Source organism: Pogona vitticeps, chromosome 2 (genome assembly GCF_051106095.1).
Source record: "Pogona vitticeps strain Pit_001003342236 chromosome 2, PviZW2.1, whole genome shotgun sequence".
Lineage (NCBI taxonomy): Eukaryota > Metazoa > Chordata > Lepidosauria > Squamata > Agamidae > Pogona > Pogona vitticeps.
This window is the reverse complement of record NC_135784.1, coordinates 160,011,705-160,036,855: the sequence shown is the minus strand read 5'-3', so window position 1 is coordinate 160,036,855 and position 25,151 is coordinate 160,011,705. Positions and strand designations below refer to the sequence as shown.

The 25,151-nt window shown below is 43.4% G+C and overlaps 1 protein-coding gene across 3 annotated transcripts in view; it reads left to right on the top strand.

The window, feature by feature from the left end:
• The window catches only part of TEX2 (testis expressed 2), a 111,492-nt gene that overhangs the window by 52,226 nt on the left and 34,115 nt on the right, over window positions 1-25,151 (top strand). For all 3 annotated transcript variants that reach the window (XM_072990994.2, XM_072990992.2, XM_072990993.2), the window contains exon 2: window positions 3,082-4,730. In XM_072990994.2, coding sequence (XP_072847095.2) covers window positions 3,108-4,730 — 1,623 coding nt within the window. In that variant the 5' untranslated portion in view covers window positions 3,082-3,107. The remainder of the gene's footprint in view (window positions 1-3,081; window positions 4,731-25,151) is intronic.

The window sequence follows — 25,151 nt, the reverse complement described above, 5'->3', positions numbered from 1 at the left end:
CATTGTTATTTAGGAGAGAGTTATTCTTTTGGACAGGCTGAGGATAAATTATGAAACCCTATTCTTGCCCATTAATAATCTTAATTGCTTGCCATTATAATCACAGGAGTGCACTTTGTTGTTGTTTAGTCGTTAAGTTGTGTTTGACTGTTCGTGACCCCATAGCCCAGAGCATGCCAGGCCCTCCTGTCTTCCCCTGCCTCCTGGGGTTTGGTCAAATTCATGTTGGTAGCTTTGATGACACTGTCCAACCATCTCATCCTCTGTCATCCCCTTCTCCTCTTGCCTTCACTGTTTCCCAACATCAGGGTCTTTTCCACGGAGTCTTCTCTTCTCATGAGATGGCCAAAGTATTGGAGCCTCAGCTTCAGGATCTGTTCTTCCAGTGAGCACTCAGGGTTGATTTCCTTCAAAATGGATAGGTTTGTTCTCTTTGCAGTCCAGGGGACTCTGAAGAGCCTCCTCCAGCACCACAATTGAAAACCATCAATTCTTCAGCGGTCAGCCTTCTTTATAGTCCAGCTGTCACTCCCATACATCACTGCTGGAAAAACCATAGCTTTGACTACTCGAACTTTTGTTGGCAAGGTGATGTCTCTACTTTTTAAGATGCTGTCAAGGTTTGTCATCACTTTCCTCCCAAGAAGCAGGCATCTTTTAATTTTGTGGCCGCTGTCTCCATCTGCAATGATCATGGAGGCCAAGAAAGAAAAATCTGTCGCTGACTCCATATCTTGCCCTTCTATTTGCCAGGAGGGATGGGACCAGTGGCTATGATCTTAGTTTTTTTGATATTGAGCTTTAGGCCATTTTTTGCACTCTCCTCTTTCACCCTCATTAAGAAGTTCCTTAATTCCTCCTCACTTTCTGCCATCAGAGTGGTATCATCTGCATATCTGAGGTTGTTGATATTTCTTCCGACAATCTTAATTCTGGTTTAGGATTCATCCAGTCCTGCCTTTTGCATGATGTATTCTGCATATAAGTTAAATAAGCAGGTAGACCAGTGGTTCTTAACGTGGGCGATAATGCCCCCCAGGGGGCAATTTCATTTTTCAGGGGGGCGGTAGAACGAAAAGGGGCGGCGTGGGGGCGCTGGAGCAGAAGGGGGGCGGTAGGGGGGCGCTGGAGCAAGTCAAACCTGTGAAGATGGCTGCAGCCTTTTTACAATGTGCATGAATATATATTTTCCTCCAATCTTAATTTAGTTTCAGAGTTTTCGTCTTGAAATTTTTAGTTTCTGCATTGCGGTTTGTTTTTATGCCCTTTTTATATTTCTTTTTGAGTCCTTAAAATTTGCTTGCAACTAAATCATTAAATGTTACTTTTGGGGGGCATTTCATTTTCTTGGAATTGAATTTTGTTTTCAGGGGTCATTGGATTTAAGTGCAATAAATAAATAAATAAATAAATAAATAAATAAATAAATAAATAAATAAATAAGATATCATCACCGTGGGGAGGGGGGCGATGATAACTTCCTCAATGGCTCAAGGGGGCGTTTCTTTCAAAAAGGTTAAGAACCACTGAGGTAGACAATATACAGCCTTTCCCAATTTTGAACCAATCAGTTGTTCCATATCCTCTTCTAACTTTGGCTTCCTGTCCCACATATAGATTTCTCTGGAGATAGATAAGGTGGTCAGGCACTCCCATTTCTTTAAGTACTTGCCATAGTTTGTTGTGGTCCACACAATCAAAGGCGTAGTCAATGAAGCAGAAGTAGATATTTTTCTGGAACTTTCTGGCTTTCTCCATAATCCAGCGCATTTTTGCACAAAATGTTCCTTTTATATCTCCAATGTTCTTGAACAAATCTCTGGTTTTTCCCTTTCTATTATTTTTCCTTATATCTTTTTGCTGTTCATTTAAGAAGGCCCTCTTGTCTCTCCTTGCTATTCTTGGTGATGATAAAGTGCACTTTACCGTCACAGTAATTATCTTGATTGGCTGTAACTTGTCAAATTGGTCTGTCCACTGCTATAGCCATTGCTCCCTCCTTCATCTCATAACTCTCATTGTTTAAAAAGGTAAAGGTTCCCCTTGACAATTTGCCCAGTTGTGTCCGACTCTAGACGGCGGTGCTCATTTCCGTTTCCAACCCACAGAACTAGCGTTTTGTCCACAGACAATTCTCCGTGGTCACGTGGCCAGTGTTTACAGTGTGCTTATTAATGTGGTTCCTGGTAGAACTTTCACATCTGTGAAAACAGCTGTGCAAAATGTTTTACTCCCTGTGAAGCACAGACCCATGAGCTGTTCCAGTTCAGCTTCCTTTTTGCCCCTTCCTCCCTTGACTACAAGCAGTGCCATTTGTCTGCACAAGGAGTGATGGAGAGGTCCAGTGCCACTCATGAAATCAGGGTTCGGAAGCCTAGTCTTGTGCAGAGCTTGAGCCAAAGACTTGTGCCTTCATGTGTTGTACATACCCTATCTGATCCCTTCCCCCCCTTGTGGTTCCCTGAATCTAAACCATTGGCTCTTCAGAGCGTGTCTGTGTGTAAATCTTACAAATTAAAAAACCAAACGAAACCTGCATGCCAGTTTAACTTTAGCAGTGGTGACAGAGGCACCTCGCTTCTTCCATGTGTGCGCACTTACATACGGACTCACTCCATGTTTCTTCCTGCTACTTCAGAATGGTATCTCTGGACAACCATCCCCCCCCCCCCCGACTCCAGAGATGCTTTTATGAGTACCTGGGCTTTGTAACGTCCTTTACCCCTCATGACAGCTATTCACAAGTCTGATCCGTGCCTTTTGCCTCTTTCTCACCCCTCTCCCCTATTAAGCAGTAGAAAAGAAGCTTTCCACGGGATGCAGAAGTGGTGAGAGAAGAGGTCTCTGCTTTGGTTGTAAAAAGAAGAGCCGTTGTTATCTTTGCTAATGCTCTCCATATTTTCTAGTCTTATTTTTCCAAACGCTGAAGCGTGAGGTATATCAGCTGTTTGTAATTTCATCAGGCTAGGTTAGCTGAGGTAGATACACATTTATTTTTGTGTGTGGCATTCAGATGCTTCTGAAGTGATCGTCCTCCTCCTCCTTCCTCAGTCTAATGTGTGTTTGGCTTCCTCTTCACAGACCTGGGCGCATCTCTGGGACTTGCCATGACAAGTCTGAACGTTAGCCATGCAGAGAAAACTGGTGACATGTCTTCAAAGCAGCCGACGCCAAAAGTGCAGGTTCAGCGATCTGTTTCCCGAGAAACCATCACCATTCATTTCTCAGCGTTTGGGAAGGAGGAAGAGGAGGAGGAAGAAGAGTTCAAAGAGTCTCCCTCTGAGGCACTGGGCGACCAGAGCATTGTAACTGCACTGGAGGCTAAGGAAGACCTCTGCTTTGATCTTGGTGACCATGACTCTTCAGGTTGCACTACCTCTCTTAACATGGCTGCATCTCCACTCACCTTGTGTCCCCCAGTCACGCCAACTGCTAAGCCATCGGAATCCCAAGTGTATGGTGTCGTGCCATTAGCTCCGTTGTTGTCGTCCTCCTCCTCCCCTCATGTATGTCATAGCCCTGCCCCATCGGGTGGGGCATTGCCTTCAGAACTGAGAGCCGGTGTATCGTCTTCTCCACAGCCCTCCCCTTCCAAGTCCTTCAGCTTGTCTGGCACATCACCCACCGTTACTAGCTCAAAGCCTTTCATGAGTCTGGTGAAGTCCCTTTCGACAGACATTGAACCAAAAGAGCCCACTCCGCCCACAAGACACAGACAGTTGATGAAATCCCTGGTGAAGTCTCTGTCCACAGATACTTCCAAACAGGAGCCTGAAACTGTGCCACACAAACCAGCCGATTCTAAGCTGAACTTGCACCTGTTCAAGCAGTTCACGCAGCCTCGGAGCACAGGTGGCGATTCCAAAACGGCTCCCTCATCCCCCTTAACGTCTCCTTCAGACACTCGCTCCTTTTTTAAAGTACCTGAAATGGAGGCCAAAATTGAGGACACAAAAAGACGCCTTTCGGAAGTGATTTATGAACCTTTCCAGCTCCTCAGCAAAATAATGGGTGACGAGAGTAGTAGTAGTAGTAGCCACAGGCCCAAAGCCTTATCTTCAAGTGCTTCAGAACTGTCTAATCTTTCCAGCTTGAACGGCCATTTGGAAAGCAATAACAACTATAGCATTAAAGAGGAAGAATGTGATTCTGAAGGGGACTTCTATGGAAGTGACTCCAGTTTAAACAAGAGCACTAAACTGCCCCAGACCGTTGAAGAGCATATGAAAGAGGTGGAAAGTAGAAGTTCCCCATTGTTAAGCACAAAGGACTTCACCTCAAAGGCATCCTTGGCACTTGAAAGATGTTCTCTGTCTGCCTTGGCAAGCAAAGAAGATGAAGAGTTTTGTGAACTGTACTCTGAGGACTTCTGCTTGATAGAGGATGACAAAGCTGACAAACCATTGGAAGACCCTCAGAAAATGGAGATGCCTGGGGAAAGCTCTACAACACCTTTCAGCAGCAAAGGTGAAGTTGAACTTCATGTGCAACAGCCCAGACTTCCAATGAAGACATTATATTTTCTCACATTGCTGATCTATGCTTACCTTATACTCCCCCTCCCTAGTTACTTCAGTGGACTCTTCTTGGGAGTTGCCATTGGATTTATGATAGCTGTCTGTGCAATTTGGCTTTTTACACCAAGTGCCAGGTACAATAGGATCAATACACATTGGAACAAGCCGTTGCATATAGAACCATTGGACATCAGAGAGCCTGAGATATTGAAGGTAAGTTGCTGCATTGCTTTTTAAGTGTTCACAGAAATGAACATAATTCATATCTATCAAACATAGGGCTTACATAGATGGCTCATTTGGAGCAGTCTGGTGGAGGGTAGAGAGTATCTTTAGAACTGTTTCTTCCAAGTGGTTCCCTGTATTAGGGAAATGCATAAACTGTGGCCCAAATCCTCTTTGTCTAATTATGCTTGCAAAACACAAACAGCTTAACTTTTGGAGGGAAAATGCCTTAAGAAATCTCCAGAGACGTTATCAGTCACATACTGAGTTGTATGACTCAGGATGCTACTGATAATGTCTACAGTGATTTCTTAGCCTGGGGCAGTTTGCCTCTAAATGTTATACCATTTGTGTAGCTATGCAAGAGGAATTTGGCCATTGGTTCCCCCTTGCAGCATGAGTGGAAATTTTTTTTACATGTCTCACCTCCGCAGAAGCCTGCAAATAAAATCATTTGCCGAATCTTACTTCCTATCCACCCACTGTATTTTTTCTGGGACAACACCTGTCTCTATTTAACATCCTGTATCTATTATGCCTACGTTCTTCTGTCAGTAGGGAACGAGAGAGCAAGCCTAAAATCCAGAATAAATGGATAAACTGGAAAGCATCCAACTCTCTTTGAAAACTATTGAACAGAACAGCTGGAAGGTGGTGTAAATCTTTTTGCAGTTGGTTAAGCACAAGGCCAGCTATGATAAAACAAAGGAGACCTTCTTATGCTTTGAGGATATTAAACTGACCTATAGCAGATTTTAAGGGAATATTGGAGCTTAATTTAGGGGATTCCCTGAATGATCTTGTGCCCATAAAGTGCTTCCATGTGGCTTCCTCCAGTCTGAGAGAACAGAAGAGGCTCTTTAGCATGGCTTTGACTGCTAAGGGTATTTGCTGAAGAAAAGAAACCTCTCTTTTCAGGCTTGTATCTTATGATTTGTCTTCCTCCAGTGAAACCACCCGCAGTGTGACTCTTGATTTCTATATAAATAAATGCATCCCCTGATGGGCCAAACACCAAAACAAAAAGCCCCACAAACTTGGATTCTAAAGGTGCCGCCCTCCTTGCTTCCCAGGCTGATGTTGCTGTTTCTGTATACTTGGGCTCTTCCTGATACGTTCTCAGTACAATGGCTTATCAGAAGCACTCCTGCTGGTTGTTTGTCATCTTTCTTCCTGTGCGTGACCTTTGCTCTCCAGCCGCTGTTCTGGAACTGAAGTGCTTTTTCCAAGGGAACAGCTTACAGCGTCTCTTGTCGTGAAATACTAAAAACGCAATCCTGTCTTTAACATGGCCTGCTCTAGCCATTCTCATGTGTTCTTCCAATACTCATAGCTCTGTTTTCACACCGCTGTAAGCCAGGGTTGTGGGAGGGTGTGTGTGGACTCAGGTTTATTGTTGTTGAATAGTGTAGTGGTGCACAACTACTGATTCTTGCCACTGCAAGCCAAACCCGCTAAACAAACCACTCACCTTCCATCCATATTTTGTCTAGCAGAGTGTGTTAATCCAGCACTCTGGCCTGCTTCTCCATCTACAGGCCAAAATCTTAGGTCACAGTGACTTTTATGGCTTCAGCTTTCTCCTCCTGCCTATTCTGCATATCTCAGATATGCACTCCAGATAGAATGTGCTTGGCTGTTTCAGCTGAATCATTGGTGAATCTGGTTTGCAAGCAGTTGTGACATGAACTGGCTTGGAAAGAGCAATAATTTTCAGATATTCATTGAGCACTCAGCCCTGGGTGTTCAGGCAACAGCAAGTAAAGGGTCTATGTGTCATAGACCAGTGGCTTGTAGCATTTACTTTTTTAATGGATTTTTTTAAAAAAACAATTATTGTTACTTTTACAAATAAAAATTTGCATTACTTTGAGGTATGGGGGAAAATTCCTGTCCAATATTGTGATTGCAGGAATAACTAACTACTTTTGGAGGCTTTGGAAACATAGTTGAAATAAATTACTTTAAAAAGTTACATCCAGTATTTTGTTCCACAGTGTTAAAGTTATGCCCCCCTTTTTTGTTGAATTTTTTGAGTTGTAGTTTGCCAGTCTCCAGTCCTACATTGTGTTTCTGAGTTGCTGTACAACATTTCTACACTTGTTTTTATTAAGTAGGGTGAACATAGTATGGAAAAAATGATGACCCAAATTGCAGTGCATATAAAGAAAGGGATATTTAGACAGATATAGCTATCACAGGGGGGAAAATGAAGTCGACTTTGAACATTTCTGGTTCCAGAAGTAGATGGTAGCTTTGCCTCTTACATCAAGAAGGGTTATCAACAAATCAGATGAACTTCTGAAAAGAAAGTTTCTGAACTGCTGGATAGGGTTTAGTTTCCTGGCTGCAGAGCCAGATGTTGGAAGTTCAATTCCCCACCGTGCGTCCTTGACAGGGGCTGGACTCCGTGATCCATTGGGTCCTTCCAATGATGGGAGTTCTAAGATTATTATTATTAAGCAATAAGGAAGAAAATAAATATGTTGTGTAAGGGCAGTAGATATGAGGAAGTCCCTTCTGCTGTGATAATGACAAATGCAAATTAATGACAAATCTGTGGTGCCAGAAATTTGTTATTGTGCCACATTTTCATATTATTAGATCCACACATTCATAGAGATGCATTGAAGTTCCTGTGGTGAAACTCTTGTTAAAAGTTACCCTTGTGTTATTACTGCTTTTTAATGCTGAACGGTTGTGCAAGCAAAGGCATGGGCTTAATTTTGTATACTGAAGTGGAATGCTTGTGTTCTTAACTTATGAAGAGGCTTAACACTTTTTTCTTTCTTTCTTTAAGAGGGATTTTCCAGTGATGCCTAGGATTTTATTTTTAAGAGGGTTTCTTGTAACAGCATGTCTGGCAATCACACAATATAATATATTGTTCAGTGTTCCATATATTATGATCCTGGGGCTTAAGACTGTTGCTAGGCAAAAAGTTCCAGCCACAGTCTTATTGGTATTTCTGTAAGGTTTGCATAATTTGATGTGGCTAATTGTAGCTAACTGACAATATATCGGGGAGCATCTCAGTCATGTGTCCAATTGGGCATCGTTCCCTTGCTCCTTGTCACAAGCCTTTTGGGAACACTGATAGGATTCTGGATAGCTTTCAAGGAGTTTCAGCCACCAAAAAAGTGTGATGTGTCCTTGTGGCATTCACCCTTGTGCCCCTATGCTTGATCATCAAAACTCAGAGCACACAAAGGCAAACAATCCCCTCTTTTACACTGCTGCCATCAAGTGATCACTAAATCACCATTACTTCAAGAAGATTCAGGTCCACACGTCAAGGTCTTTTAAATATAACTTTTGTTTATTGATTACAGTTATTGATAATGATTCATGGATGTCTTCTTTAAATCAATTTATTATTAACAACAATCTTCCATCTGATAATACACTCCTAACTCTCATCACACCTCAGAATTCCCCAAACTCCACGCTCTATCCTATCCTCTCACATTCCTCTCTTACTGTCTGACTGACTCTCTGACTCCACCTCTTATAGCATCTCTCTTGGCTCCGCCTCTCAGCAACATTAATATGCATGAACCATTCCATTACATAACAAAACATGAACCATTGACCTAATAAATGGGGAACGCTACAGTTCTTTTTTCATATCAGAAGTTGTATTAATTATTGGGAATGGAGTAATGCTTGGACAAGTACTTCAGGTCTTTGGTATGTATTTGAACCCACCTCTCACAACCCTAAGGAGGGAGAGATCCAACTGAACACAGCCAGCGTTCCTGTTAGGGGATGGCCGAAGTTGTAGCAAGACGTTGGGGAATTCATATGCCCTTGACCCCCAAGTTACTTTGCTATCCTATGTTGTCTTCTTAAAACGGCTGAAGTGAGATTCAGCTACCAGTCTGATCAGCTTTGGTATAAAGAACGGAGGAAAGAGGTGCCATCTTGTCCTTTTTAAAACAAAATGTCGTAAGTTGGCCCCATCTTTTCATACATGTTTTTGTTGTTGTTGTATTATCTTCACCATTATTATCATGTCCATCGGTCAGCCATGTTAGATATGCAAGACTGAACTACAAAATATTTATAATGTAACAAAAGCAGAATGGAATTCAGATTACAATTAAGTGGGAGTTTCTAATCTAATGACTGCAGTGGTTTAAGTCCTCTTTTTTTCTGGCTGCACAGAATTTGGCAGCCTTGGCTGGGGTTTTACAGAGAGGAGAGAACTATTTTCCCTCCACTGCTCTTGCCTAGCCTGAGAGGCTAGTTTATCTATTAAAATCAGAGGTGCTAAAATGATAGGAATACCTAAGTTTTAACTTCAGCCAAGGATTGATTATTTTTTTATCATCCAAGCACTTGCTCCAAGTGGGACCTTTCCAGCTTCTGTTATGAGCAGGACGTTAGGGTTACATCATGATACACCAAAAACAGTTATCAGGAGTTTAGATTGTACTGCCTTGTGAGGGTTGACATTGTTCTTTCCAACTTATAGAAACTCAGGATTTCCAAGGCATGTGAGATATTCAAGGTTTAAATTCTCTCTCTCTCTCTCTCTCTCTCTCTCTCTCTCTCTCTCTCTCTCTCTCTCTCTCTCTCTCTCTCACACACACACACACACACACACACACACACACACACACACACACACACACTCTCTCTCTCTCTCTCTCTCTCTCTCTCTCTCTCTCTAGATCTTCTGTGTCCTAGTTGGACACACTTTCCACTATATCACATTGGCTCTTAATGATATATTCTTTGATTGGTGTTTATGATTATTTTTGCATTTCTGGTTCCCATAAATGCAAAACCTCTTCTGGTTTAATTGATTTTGCTGTAAACATGCCTGATGGCAGCGGTCTCTCTTGGATGGTGTTTGCCTGTGAGCATTTGGTTAGGTATGGTGGAAAAGGGGACATTGACTAGCATGAACTTGTATTATGGGGCAGATGGCTTCAGTGCCTTCAGCATGTTCTGGATTGCAACACTTGGATTAGCCAGCGCAATGAATGGATAGGGGGTGTGAAAGTTGTAGTTTAAGATGTCTCTAGACTAGAGGACATCAGGTTGCCTGCCTCTGCCATATGATGACCACTGAGGGCCAAATTATATGTAGTAGGAGAAACCACACTGTATCCACATTCCTACCCCCTGCCATTTTAGAAGCAGAGTTGGTAGGTATGATTTGAACAAAAAGAAGGATGTAGGGCTGAAAGGAACGGAGCTGTTCAATCTCCACCTTTCTGGCAGGTCGGCTCATTTCTTTTACAGGAGAAAAGTACTGCCTGCAACAAAAATGCCTGAAACAGCCATGGAAAGATATTTGATTGTCTTCCTCTGCATCTGCCTTTTGATGATAATATTTGCCCCTCTGCTTACACGTGAGCTGAGCAAATAAGCCAATAAATGTGACTGCCTCTATTATATCTCTTTTGGCCTTGAGTTGGAGCTTATGCGGCGTTAAATGCTAGGCATCCTTTTTGACATCTGTGCCACTTATTATCCTGTTTGGATTTGCATAATATACGGTATCTCCTTGAGCAGATTTATCTGGCATATATGTATCACTTGGTATGATTCATGCATTCAAGGATCCATGGAGAGTAATCCACTCATGCTAGGGGAGTACTTACTGCTAGATACCATATGCGGGTGTCTTATAACCTTGGTGTACTAGTAGTGAAACATGAGATGTCATATGCATTTGTTATTATAGATCAATATACTCTGTCTGTCTGTCTGTCTGTCTGTCTGTCTGTCTGTCTGTCTGTCTGTCTGTCTGTCTGTCTGTCTGTCTGTCTGTCTGTCTGAGATATTTCTATGCCACCTTTCTCTCCAAAAGGACCCAGCCTGTGCTAGTGGTAAACCAGACCGCCAAAATATCTGGAACCTTATCTCCCCACTTTGTGCCAAGGCCTCCAGAACTCCTGGCAGAAAATGCAATATTAAACTGCCCCATTTACTGCCGAGGGCTCCATTTTCTTGGAATGCATCCTGCGCATGAAGAGGGGCATGTAAATGGTCACTGGGAGATCAGGATCAGATGCTGTAAATATGAAGTAACTGCTTCGTTGTTTCTGCTCCAGTTTGGGAGGTTTAAACTGAAGACCCATGGGATGGTTACCTGATTGAGCCATACGTTGGTGGCCATGATCTGCTCATATTCATTCTAGGGCAGAAGAAAAAGAAAGATTGCTATTGAACATATGGATAAGACACATCCCGAAGAAATCATATATGAATCAGTTCAATGGTTTTTGCACCAATGCACCGTTGTTCTTGTCTGCTGGTGATTTCCGTGGCGGGGTATAAATGCAGCTGCAACAGATGAAGTATAAAACCCTTGGTTTCCTGACCGCAGTTGTTTTATCCAACGAAAGGTCTTGGGTCTTCTCTGGTAGGTGTGAAGTCCCAAAGCCAAGACAGGAGGCGTTTATGGGAGTGCTGTTGCTCCCCGCGGTTCATAGGGAGACTCAGACCACCCCGCCACCCTCTCCCCCTAGGAAAGAACATTGAAGCACTGATACCCAGGAGTTGGAGGAGTCTGCAAGGGATAAAGGGTGGAAGCATCAGAGGGTAGATACTTGGGATCTGCTTCTGGGAATGAGGGGGTTAAGTGTGTCTACCCAGACTAACTGGGAAAAGGCAGGAACGGATCCACGGTCGGTGGTAGAGGCGGGAATAGGGGATATAAGAAGGACCCGGGACGATATACCGGGGGGTTGGGAGAAGATATGGGTGCAAGACCCGTGGACTGGTAAATGGGAGCAGGTCCGTGTGCCGCATGCAGAGGCCGAAAAGAGATGGCGGCAGGGACTACCCCAGAGACCATCGTATTGGGGTGAGTCCGAGACTAAAGAGTGGAGGAAAAAGTTGAGAGAGGAGAATGAGCGGATCCTGAGGGAGCAAGAGGCAAAACGGGCATGGCATCTGGAGGAACTCCGGAAGATGGGCTTCTACCCGGACCGTGGCTTGAGCAGCAAGGAGAGGGATCTCCCCTATGGGGCTGGCTCAGAGACGAGGAGACCCTCCTCCTTCTAGCCCCTGACGAAGATGATGCTGAGACCCAAGAGCCTGAAAGAGTGTTAGGTGGACCTTGGGACTTAAAAAATGTTAACCCGTTTGAGAACAGTTCATGGACACCCTTGCGGGCTACGTTCCAGCCGCAAGAAACGTTTGAAGTTAAACCTGTTGATGTTTCTATGCCAGTTCCTAAGTTAATAAACACAGAGCAATGGTTTGATTTGAAACCGTCTCGAGGTTTATTTGGAGAGAAGGAGAGCCCTAAAAACGAACCTTCACAGTAGGCCCGATCTAAACCAGCACCACCACCACCCTGGGTTAGAATACTTCACGTGATGTTGATATCATGCCTCCATATCTTGTTCACAGGAGCTGTGACTTCTGGCAATTGGTGATTTCCTTGGGGGGGGAGTATAAAGGCAACTGCAACAAAAGCAGTAAAATAGATTTGTCTTCCTCACCCCACTTGTTTTGTGGGAGGAAAGGTCTTGGGTCTTTTCCTCTTATTTGTTTTTAGAAGTTGTTGCCAAGCTGTTTTCCATGATGAGTCAATCCAAGAAACAAACAGCTCCGGCTGCAAAATTTTGAATCTACTTGCCAACAGAGCTCCTGGTAGGCCTTGTCTAACCCCCCCCAGGAAAGCCGCCCCCGCCTCTGGAGGACTCCCTGGCTTTCACTGCCACCTATTTCAGTCCCCAAACTGTTAGAATACTTTACCTGATGTTGGTATCATTTAAGCTGCCTCAAAGGACACTCTGGGAATTGCAGCCCCACCTCAAGTCCAGAGAAAAATATTGCAGGCAGTCACGGAACTTCTTTACTCCTGCTCCAGATCATTCACCATTGTTCCTGTGTCCTGATGATTCCCATGGTGGGGTATAAACGCAGCTGCAACAATTGAAGTATAAAACTCTTGGTTTCCTGACCCCAGTTGTTTTATCCGACAAAAGGTTTTGGATCTTCTCTGGTAGGCCCGGTCTAAACCACCACCACCCCGGGAAAGCCGCCTCTGCCTTCCCTGCCACCTATCTCAGTCCCCAAAATGTTAGACTACTTTACCTGGTAAGGGTGTTATGCCTCTGACTCTTTTTCCCTCTTTGGAGTTGTCATCACTTGCCAGCCCTGCTGGTGATTTCAGTGGAGAGACACAAAGGCAACATAAGCAACAAGTTAGAATGAACTTCCCCGCCCTGGATCTCTTGCTCGAGGAAACGTCTTCTGGGGTCTTTTCCTCTCTCTCTTTTGGTTATGCTGACAGCGAGCCTCTGCTGCTTTCCAGATTCTTGTCTCTTGAGGAGAACATGGCTCTACCTCAGAGAGGGGCAAAAAGTCTCTGCTGGACCAGATATTTATAAAGGTGATGAACTGCATTACAAAGTGGGATGACAAAGTTTGGTCAAGGTATTGTTACCCAGCAGGCCAAATATGGGAGGCCTGCCTTGTTTTCCTTACTGGTAGCAAATTGGAAACAAGGACACAAGTATACAGAAAGCACTTGTCTTTGCTTTGGAACCATCGTTTTTAAAATTCTTTGGACTATTGGGTCCAAAGCCTGGAAGGCAGCCCATCTAGGAGAAGGAAAACTCCAATTTCAAACCTCCACTGCCTTGCGGCTATATCCACTTATGGAAAAGGCTTCAGGAGTTAACCTCGAGGCAAAATCCGGAGCCGGAGTCTCGGAGGCAGTTTATGTCACTCTGTCAGCTCCTGTGACGTCGCTGAAACCAGTTGTATTGGTTCTTGCCGTTTCACTGGACTATTTCAGTGACGTGGAAAGGGGGAATTTGCTGCTTAGGTAACAGCCTATCCTCCATATTATTTTACCCAGGCTTTGTGCCCTGGAGAGGACACTCCAGCTTTGCATACAGTGTCAAAACACTAGACGCTGTTCCAAGTCCTCCATACAGAGCATTTTACCATAGTCTCTCGAGACTGAAGGATGCTTATGATAATCAGCAGGCTCCCAGTTTCAAAACATGAGCCTTTCTAGTCCAGAGAGAGTTGCAGAAATCTTTTGAGATAGACTAAGATACACCTATATCAACTTGAACACACACAAATTCAGTGGGTATTTATTAATTTTCCTTAAAGTGATAATTCCAGAACCTTTTAATCCATTATAGCAACACATACGAAAGGATGTTTCTTACCTTAAGAATAAAGATTAGGTTAATAGGTTTATTGTTAAGTAAATTTTCTTCAGCTACAGCATCTAATGAGTGGGTTGCAATCTTTAAAGTTCCACAAAATACCTTTGCATGCTTTTCAGTCAGGTTTTAGTTTAATCTAAAGTGCAGAAATATAACACCTGTATAAGAAACAGAAATGAACATGCATCTAAATTCTGGCCTGGATCTAAAGTAATTTGTAAGATGTCATGTTCCTAGATTTATTTATGTATTTAGATATGTATATCTATATGCTTAGTTAGTTTTGGGATCTGGAACTAGATCCTAAATAATAGACCAACAGAGTAATTTTGGGCCTGGCTCAAATTGATACCAGAGCCCAGTGAAATCCAGCAAGCTGATAAAATTGCATGAGGAGGTGGATGATTTGTAATCAGTTCTTCTTCGTGGCCTCTGTGAATACACACATATGGGTTTAGTCTGCGACTGCGCTGACATTCTCGGAGCATTCTAGAGCTAAAAGTAACAATTTTATGGTGTGATCCCCCATGAGGCACAAGCTCCTCCCACCCAAGATTCCCCTCAGTTCCTTTTTTCCGCCGTGCTGTAAAGTTCTACAGAGCATAGAGCTATTTCCACAGGGTTTTTTTCCCTTAGCTTATTGATCAATTCCCTCTAAATTGGATTCTTTCCCTTCTCAATTATCTAATCTATGATCCCCCGTGAGTTGTTTTCTTTTTTGCTTGCCAGCTATTTGGCTTACCCCCCCTCCCCCGCACAGACACACACACTTCAACTGTTTGCTTCTTTCTCCTTTCCCGCCTTTTTCGGCCTACTCATTTTGACTCTCAGGCACATTAATGATTTTCTGCCTGAGTAAGCTACATCTTACCCAGTTAGGTGCAGGCCGCAGTAGGGGACCCGACAATGCCAAGGAGTCCTTAAAATCTAAGTCTACATCAACAGAGGAATCCTCGCCAGAGGCTAGCGAATTTGCCTCTGAGGAGACGACGTGCCAGCTCTACCTGCACAGACTCCGGGATCGTCTGATAGCCTCTCTGCTCCAACTGGCCATTTAGTGACTGCGCTACCGTCCAGTCCGGCCGTGGCCCTTTTAGCCCTACATGAGGGCGGGCATTTGACGTTCCAGAGTTGGAGCTTAAGTCTCTCTATCTCATGAGGAGAAGAGAGTGAAAAGGAGGCATGTCTCACCACACCCTCTCTCTGAGCAACCATGAGAGAGACTGGTGATGGATGATTGTTTCAAGGGGCTTGTTCAAGGGACCCTGCAGGAGTTAGGGCTCTGTTGCCCTGTCCCTAGGAGAAGAAGGGCCTCCTGTTGCCCCGGTCACCTTCCCTGACTGTCAGTGATTCCTCCTGACATGGGAAGCGCCTCTGTGTGTGAGTGCCGCACATCAACCCTCCTTCGCGCGCCTGCTCATGTAGCTGCGACTTCTGGAGGGAGCTGCACACCGAGGCTGTAGATGTGCCAGCAACATATGGTAAGGCTTGGGTTTTCCCTTTGGGGATACAATGGGCCCCTTCAGCTCCTGCGGCTAGCCCTGCATGTCAGTGCTTTGCCTGTCTGGGGTAACGCCCTTGGGTGTTTGGTGTATTGGGCCTGATTTATCAGAGGCCTTGTTCACGTGGCTGCTATTTCCAAAACCAGGTGCCGAGGTGAAAGCTTTCTGGCAGCACTTGACAGCCCTAGTTTGCCTCTGAAAGGGGGGGGGGCTGCAACAACTCCCACCACTACCCCTGCTAGTCGGTGATATTCCTGCCTGGGGTAGCACCTGCTGGTGGCTGTTAATTTGGCACAAAACAGCCCTCTTTATCAATGGGCTCGCTCACAAAGTAGCCTGTGGCCCTGTCTCAGCTGCCAGTGCCCGCATAGGCTCATAAGGAAAGGACTCACAAGGGTCCACCCGAGAACCCTGCCGCTGTCTGGTAAGTCTGGATAATTTTCCTCAGGTAGGTCCTGTCACACTGACAAGGTTGCATAGGACCAGTCCCTTTTGTTTGGGATAGGAGCTATGAGCTCTCGGCCACCATCACCATCCCGCTGTACCTGGCATCGTTCTGAGCCATGGGCTATGGAGTGCTTTATGCCTCCACATGCGCTTTACAGATGTAGTGCTCCCTCGAACTCGGCTCCGGCATCATAATGTTTGGAGCCTTGATCAAACCTGCTGTTAACCCATTCAGGTTTGAGACTCACATGAGTCGCTGGGGGGTGGAAGAGTTTCCAACCAATCTTCCTACACCCCTCTCGGTTGTCACAGATGTTCACACTCCTTTACTGTCAACAGATGAGTTCTTTGGTCGGCGTTGTTATTTGTTTTTGGTCGCCGTGTAGCCACATACTCCTCTGCCATGAGGGCTTATCACCACTTATGGAGTTTGGTTCTGCCCACCCTGCAGGTAGCTCATGTGCACGCTTACAGTTCAGGCCTTCCGCATCACTGGGAGGCACTGTTGCAGGTGCATCACGAGCGCACTGCTGCTCGATACGCCTAAAAACCAAGTGTCTCAGCAAGTGACAGGTTAGGACCTGCCATTTGTTGGTGTATGGCTTTTTAGCCAGAAAAAGGTTGTTATTTTTGATAACCTGCTCAGGCTCTAGAAGGTGACACATTCATTGTGCTGTAACATCTGCAAGTGCCTGAAGATTTTCCCATCAGCCTATGGCATTCCAGGAACGTTAAAAGCCTCAACCCCAAAGTTACCAGCTGCCGCCCCTAGACATGTGGGGAGGCAGTGCCTTGACTGGCAGAACTGCTGGTAGGACTGCAAACTGAGCGGGCTCTTTATTTCTCTGCTGTTGACCAGTCAGTCCGTTTGACTTCTTTCTATCGTAGCTACCAGCTTTGCCACTATCTTTGATGTACGTTGAATCCATTAGGATCGACCTCAACATGGAAAAATTTTTGTTCTTTTTCTCTACCATACAACACTTTGGCAGGAAAAGATGCTTTCCAAATTCCAATCCATCTCGTGTCAAGGCACATTATGATCGAGCGCGACCGGTCCTGGCTTCGAATCTGCCAATTCTGGACATAGGCTCGGATCTCACTCCTTGAACGAATCTCCCTCCAATATGATGCGATCCATTATCATCCTCTGTCACCTTCAGTGTGCTTCTTTTCATTTGCACAGCTCACTTCTCGGTTCACTGCATCCCGTCTATTGGGAATGGAGGAACCGCCTTTTCCAGACCCAGCCATCACTTAGCTGAGCACTTACACTAACTATGCTGAAGCTAGAGTGGTCCTCACCGACCAGATAGGCGGGGTATAAATAAAATAAAATAAAATAAAATAAAATAAAATAAAATAAAATAAAATAAAATATAAATAAATAAATAAATAAATAAATAAATAAATAAATAAATAAATAAATAAATAAATAAATAAATAAATAAATAAATAAATAAATAAATAAATAAATAAATGCTTGCACCAAGCCACTTCCTATTAAAGATCTAGGAAGAATGTATCACAGGTACAAGGTACGAGGAAATGACATAGAAATTTTGGGATGACTCCAGTCCCATTTCTATCATCGTAGAACAAATTTATTCGAAACGAGAAATGATTTCCCTGAACCCTACTAATAAGAATACGGAAACATTGATGTCTTTGGCAGGGAGACTTATTCCCTTCATTCACTTCTGCTCCATGTGGCCAACTATCAATCACAATAGGCGCCTACCTGGAGCAATTTTGGTCTCAAATTCTACCTCTCTTGAAATCCATTAAGACAGAGCTTAGAAATTCTTGCTCTGAGACCACGACTCTAGCAAAGCAACACAGGATTGATGCTTGACATGCAAAGGGCTTCAACTACTGTCGTATCCTTAGTATCTGTAGAAGGCTCACCTAGTCACGATCCACTGGCTCATCAAGGACACATAGGACAGAATTGAATGTCTTCCATTACATGTTACCAGTCTCTTCAGTCTTAGACTGGTGACACTAGAAATATTATTATTATTTACACAGAATAGGAAAACAGCTAAATTATATATGGGCCGACAGCCCTTTCATCCCTCTTTCAGTTCTACCCATAGTCCTTTCAATCATGTCTGGAGTTTCAGCCTCCCAGACATTTCGGTTCATACAAGAATGTCACCACATCTCTCAAGGTTACGTTATATAATTGTCTTTGTTCCCCTTTGAGTAACGTTAGACTCACTCTTTTTGTCTATATCCTCCAGGAAGAGACCTCTGCCTCCTGGGCAAACATGCCATAATCCAAGTTCCTACATCTGGCTTATGCATGGCTTGTACTTCTGTGCTATTATATCCATAGAAAGGATGGAGGCATCCGTCCCATCCTTGGTCTCAGAAATCTTTTCATGTGTATTCTACCGTAAGTTTCAGATTCCAGCCTCAACACTATTATCTAATCTGTAATTCCTAAGGTTTCACTGCCATTCAATTTTTCAACATTTGCAAGGTCTTTCAGATGGTACAGGACATCAGTTTGATAATAACCTTCCCCTGCGAGATATGGACATCTACCTGTACTGGTACTATAGCGTATGTTTTTCTTAAAAAAAAAAAAAAACATACTAGCAATCATCTCCCCAAATTCATTACCTCCACGGCTTTAGTGCTAAAGCAATCCAAACTCAGCCTCGAACCACTCCAATAGTGGTATCTTTTCTTTTTGACCAACTAGAGGATCCCTAATCCAAGTAACTGCAAGTTCGGTTCTATCACCATTGGAAAGTATCGACCTTCAATGTATTCACTGGGGTCTGTCTGCCGACAACAGGTTTTATTGCTCCTATGCAGGTGCGGACGGAAACACTGTCGGGGACATATTCATATGGCAGTGGACAGGGAATTTGCCATAACTCTTCCCTCCGATACATTTCATTCTACGGAGAATCTTCCATCACCATCATTCCTAATCAAATGCGATCCAAATACCTCCTTGAGGTACTTGGTTCTAGTTCGCCTGTCTCAGATCGATATAGACAGACACATGTCAGTTCCCTCTGGTTTCTCACCTCCTAACTTCCATGAACTTGGCAACCTGGGAAATACTCCCACTTTGGCATCAGTGCTCGATCGAGCTCAAAAAACATGAACTCGATGTCGATGTGTAAATAAATAAATCTTTATTAAATATATTGAAACAAAGAGCTACCTTACCAACTTTCTTAGAAACTGTTGCCTACTTGGCTTTCTGTTTATGCTTTAAAATGTTATATATCTGCTATTGTTGCCCATTAACCAGATTATTCTGGTACGTAGGACTTTTGTCTCACTCTAGGGTCAAACATCTTTTCACAGGACTCAGTACCACCCGTCCTCCATGTAAACGCATTGTTCCTCAATGGTCTATAGATTTCTAAATTCACTCATGTGCCTGCCATTCGAGCCCATTTTCTCTTCAAATGCCAAATTACTTACTTTGAACAGCCTTCCTAGTGGCTGTCATATCTGCCAAGGGAACACGCGAAATAGCTGGATTGTGATTCGATCCACCTGTTATTCAATTTTCCTGATAAAGTGACTTCCTACTTTAATGTCTCATTCCTGACGTATTCGACTAATTTTCATGTTTATCTATGCTTCATCTTACCACAATATTTATGTAAGATGCTCACCAGCATTTTCTCTGGACACTACCAGAGCTTCTAAACAGATGACAGGCTCTTTTGATGCTTTCATTCTTTTCATTTCAAAAGTCCAGTTTCTTCCTATCCATTTCTAGATCGATGGTCCAGGCTGTATCTATGGCTTGCCAGCGGTCAGACGAGTCACCGTCTAATTAGCTTTAGCCTCGCTCCACGGAGTGTTGTCTACCTCGGCTGCATCCAGAGTAGAATCGAGACTCTCGACATCTACCGTGCACCAATATGATCCATGCCATCTACCTTTGCAGAGCAATACTGGCTACACGTAGGTACATGCAGTACCACTGGATTTGGCAGAAATGTGATGCCATCCTTCCTACTGTGACGTCCCACCTGCCAATAAGTAAGCTTGCCAGTCACCCATATGTGTGTATTCACAGAGGCCACGAAGAAGAAAGAAAGGTTACTTACCTGTAACCATGGTTCTTCGAGTGGACCTCTGTGAATTCACACTACCCACCCATCCTCCCCTCTGTCATCACGGGTATCTTATTGTTGTATAACTCTCATGCCCGGCGGACAAATTGCAGGAACTGAGGGGAATCTTGGGTGGGAGGAGCTTGTGCCTCATGGGGGATCACACCATAAAATTGTTACTTTTAGCTCTAGAATGCTCCGAGAATGTCAGCGCAGTCGCAGACTAAACCCATATGTGTGAATTCACAGAGGTCCACTCGAAGAACCATGGTTACAGGTAAGTAACCTTTCTTTCTTTAGCTTTCCAAAGGTACTTGAGAAATGGTACAATGCTTATGTAACAACCTTTCAACATAGGGAAGGGTGTTATACAAGTAGCAGGGTTCACATAAGAACAAAAGAGCCTGATAGTCCAGTGTAGTTCAACATCCTAGTAGCCACAACAGGTAGTAGAAAAGACAGGAAATGTTCCTTTTTTAAAAATGCTGGCTAGGTGATTCTGGAAGCTGTGGTCCAGAAATTGAGCTCTGGAAAGCAGGACATGAAAGCAACTGTCTTGTCCTCTTGCTTGTCGCCTAGGCCTGATGCTCAGAGACATGTTGCCTCTGAAACAACAAGTTCCTTTTATTCATTTATCAGAAGTACTTTATTTCTTACTACTCTCTCTGTGAGGGTCCCCGCTAAGATTTATGACAGTGAAGTTTCATTGGCAAGTATAAATAAAAGGATTCTGACCAGTGAGAGATAACCACCCATTTCACTGTCGCATTGTTACTTAAGTGTGCTTTGCACCACAAACCAATAACTTGTAGGGTTATTTTTTATTTTTAATAAAGTCAGTAGATGTATCTAATTTAATTAATAATGTAGTTATTTTTAAAACAAAAACAGCTTTCAACTATTTGTGGACTTGATCCATGAAAGCTCACATTAAAATACAACAGTCTTTAAGGTGCCATTTTTTCATCTTGTGTTTTGTTTTGCTTTTCCTTTGGGTTTTGCCTGCTATGCTTGCACAGACTAACATGGCTACCTCTTCTAAAACAACATCTATTTAAAAGGTAACTGTAACAGCAGCTGGCTACTTTCAAAGGATTGGAGCTGCAACTAATTGTTTTGGAAAATTACTTTCCCATACTTGGAATAAATCTTTTTAGCCATTAAAGTGCCAAATGATTCTATGTTTCCTTTTTTCCCTATAGTGGGCTAGCATGGCCACCCACTCACTCCGTTAGAGCAGGACTCTTTCTGAGCTTTTAATAACTGAGAATGTTTGAATTATGTTCACATTTAGCAAGGGAATTTTCATTCTACTTAACTGGCCCGGTTATCATTACATAAATGTTTTCAACTGATAATGCAGTATTGTGAAAGCAAAGTGTGTTTCAACAAGAAACGGAGCAGTATAGAAATAGAAATAAATATATAAGTATGAGTTCTTAGCAGGTGCTACAAAGATGAGTGGATCAGTAATGTAATGCACGTTTAACACATTTGTACACTGGCAGTTTCATTGCTGAAGGGTTTCCTGTTATAAATTCTACTTGATCTATAGGTTTGGACAGCTCGTTTGATTTGGCAGACCGTACTTTGCTATTTAAACAAGCCCTTGCACCAACTTTGAATAAGGTTGATGGGGATCTTCCTTGTCACTGCAGAGTGGAGGTGTCTGATGCAACCTAATGTTTTGCTACAAACATTTGAACGTTGGGGCAAAGGTGTTAAAACAGTGAGCACTGGGGCAGTTGAAATGGTGTTGAAACCATGAAAATGTTGTGGCTTTAAATTTACATATCCTTTCTCTCAAGCTAAGCTATGACTCCATATAACGGCACCCTCCTTACTCTAGAGTGAAGAACATATTTGCCTCTGGTTTTTTTAAATTTCATTTTGCTATTCTTTGGTATCTCAGTAATATCTATCACTTTGGGGTTTCTTTACTGCAACACTTTAAATCTTGGAATCCTGGGGTTGAAAGGGCTCTTGGAGATGATCGATTCCAACATGCCCACCCCGTACTTTTAATGGAGGATCTGCAAAGCTGGATGCAACATCAGCATCTTTGACAGATGGCCATCGAGTCTCTGTTTAAATACTTCCAGCCAAAGGAATCATTCACAATCTGCTCTTCACGGAACAGCTCTGACCAGCTCTTATGAAGTTTTTCTTATGTTGAGCCCAAGATCATCTTTCCTCCAGTTTCTGCTCATTAATTCTGATCCTGTAAAGAAAGGAGCCCTCTCTGTCTTCGCTGTGGGGGCCCTTTGCGTATAAAGTCAGCTGCTGTGTTGTCCCTTAATCTTCTTCAGGCTAAACATACTCAGCTTTTTCAGATGTCTGCAGATGGGATTTCCAGAATGAAAAATTCTGGGATTTGTAGTTCATAAAAACAAACTGCACATCCCTAACAGACAGAATCCATACATTCTTGGCACATCTTGAAGGACATGACTATGAATCAGATTTTTTTCCCTGCATTGCTGTTAACAAAATGAAGTTTTATGCCATGCTTCAGTCCACTGACATGGTACATGGGCAGAAGCCTTTGCCAATCATCTTCCTTATATTCAACAAAACAGGATCACAGTGCCTTTCTTCGGGTGCAACTACACAGTAGGAAAGTACCCCTAAATGATCAGGGTATTTATAGCCTGCAGCATAGAAGTACACATTTATCTAAGTTAGATGAGGAGAGGGAAACCTTTAGCATTTTCATTTAAACAGGCCAGGCCATGCTTGCTCGCTTGGTGCAGGCATGCGGAGCTGACAAGTCTGTCATGAATAATGTAGGATAATGCCACTTAGGTAAAAACTGTTCATCTGTAGTTTGAGAAGGCCATTGCATTGCACCCAAGGAGCTGGTTTTTTAAATGAGAAGACCTAAGACCTTTTGAGCTAAAGGGTATTGATTGTCCCTTTCCTCCACTACTCAGTAACATTTGTGTTTTTAATACGAAAGACACAAAGGTGCTGTTTTTCTGCTAGTGAGGAATCATAAAGGAATGGATGAGGGGTAAGTGGGGTTTTAATGTGCTCAGAGTGGCAGAGATTAATCCAGTTACTTTGACTGTAAAACCTGAGCCATCAGGTATAATGAATCAAAAGAATAGCATGTGGCTCTTTTAATTCCATTATCCCATCAAATAGAAAAAAAAGCTAGAGTGGTGAGAAAACCCAGCTGGAAGCTGCTCCGGATTATATTGGAGTGCCTCTACCTCAAATATAATCTGTTGTAGAAAAACATCAGTCTTTGATATTAGTTCTACTGTAGTTCCTGCTACACACAGATCTTTTTAACCCCCCCCCCAGACCTTTTATATTGTTGCCAATAAGTATACTTTGTCCAAATGTAATTATTTTTAATGGATCAATGATGATGCCTGTATTTGATTGGATCGAAGGGCTCTGATGGCTCAGTGGTTTAGGTATCTGGCTGCGGAGCCAGAGGTTGGGAGTTTGATTCCCCCCCCCCATTCCTCCTGCAAGTAGATCCAGCCTGTGTGGCCTTGGGCAAGCTGCACAGTCCCAGGAGGCCCCCAGAAGAAAGGAAGGGCAAATCACTTCTGAGCATTCTGTACCTGGAGGACCCTGATAAAGGTCACCGTAAGTCGGAATTGTCTTGACAGCATATAATATGATGGTGAAGGGTTCTGGTGTAGGCGGAGAGCTTCCTTATCTGAGTTCCATTTGTTCTTTCTGTAAGTCAGTTAACACACAAAGAGCTGTGTAGTAAGCCGTGCTCGTATTTGTGTGCCACACAATCCTTCGTGCCAAGGAGATTATATGGGCAGTACCTGTGGGCACCCATTTCTCTTGACACAGCAGAGTGCCATTGAGACACTCTGTGAGGGGCTTGCGAATGTGTCAGAAGGACAAGTCCCAAGTACTGTACAGTGTTCTGAAAGCAATGGATGGATATATTGCTGTGACATTTGAAGATGAAATGAGGGGGAGAAGGTACCTGGGACAAAATCTTGGGGTTGTATTCTTGACTGTTCAGGTCGTTTCAGAAATTGCTGTCATCTTTAGTTCTTCTGCTTATGTTTCTGTACATGCTTGGGCGCACCCTTGACTGGTGACAAGCATGAGTCATAGGGCTTCTCCAGAAAAAGTGTTCGTTCTCCAATAAGTGTGTGATTGGTTGCTGTAATGAAAATGGTTCCCCCCCCCATCCTTCAGACAATGCAAAGTTCCAATCGTGGTAAAGAGCACCTTGATTTTCTGCATTTTTAATATCTTAAACAGCTAGAGTTACTCTTTTTATTGGGGACAGGGGAGTGATGATCAGGAGCTAAAACCTCTTGAGTCAGACATTTCTAATATTAGCATCAATCTATACTAAATAATAAAAGGGGGGGGAATTACCTCCAGAAGAGATAAATTTAAATACTCTTGAAGAGCAGGAAGAATGTGAATGTCAGCTGTTATGTGTCAAGTCAGGAAGAGAGCAATTCTTACAGATGTTGCAGCCACTGAGGTAAACAATGACAGGTTGTCTGTCAGTGTGTGTGTGTGTGTGTGTGTGTGCGTGTGTGTGTGTGTGTGTGTGTGTGTGTGTGTGTGTATTGGCACAGACACTTGCCTCACAAGAAGATTTTAAAATAGGGCGCAAAACCAGGTGAGGTTTTCAGACTCACCCCATCTCTCAACCGATGAGAGCTTTGCCTGGCCTCTTGCCTCGAGTGGGGATGATGCTGAAGGTATGTAGCCATAATACACAACTCAGCACTGGAGATTCTTGTCTAAAGAAGGGAATGAGAAAGGGGAGAAAAGGCGGCATTTACCATGGCTAACCTGGGAGAAGATCATACATTTCAGAAGAAAAATGAAGTTAGGAATTACCCCTAAGTATGGACAGAAATACGGGTACACTGTGCTTTGCGATAAGCAGCACAAAAGAGAGAAGAATAAACACTCCAGTTGGCGGTGCCTTCAGTGAAGCATTTCATCTTGCTTTTATTTGCTTTTTATGCATTTCATTCCCTTTAGTCCAGCCAAACTAATTGCATCAGCCGTTTTCTCATTGTTTCCTCCTCTCCTACCTTGCAACATTAATAGCAGGCAGCCCAGTATTATTTACCAAAGGATACCTGTGTTAATCTGTTAATGCAAAATGATGAGTCACACTGTGCCTTCAAATGTGTTAGTCTTAAAGGTGCCACAGGGCTGTGTTAAGGTACAACTCTTTTGTATTACACTTCTTCCTTG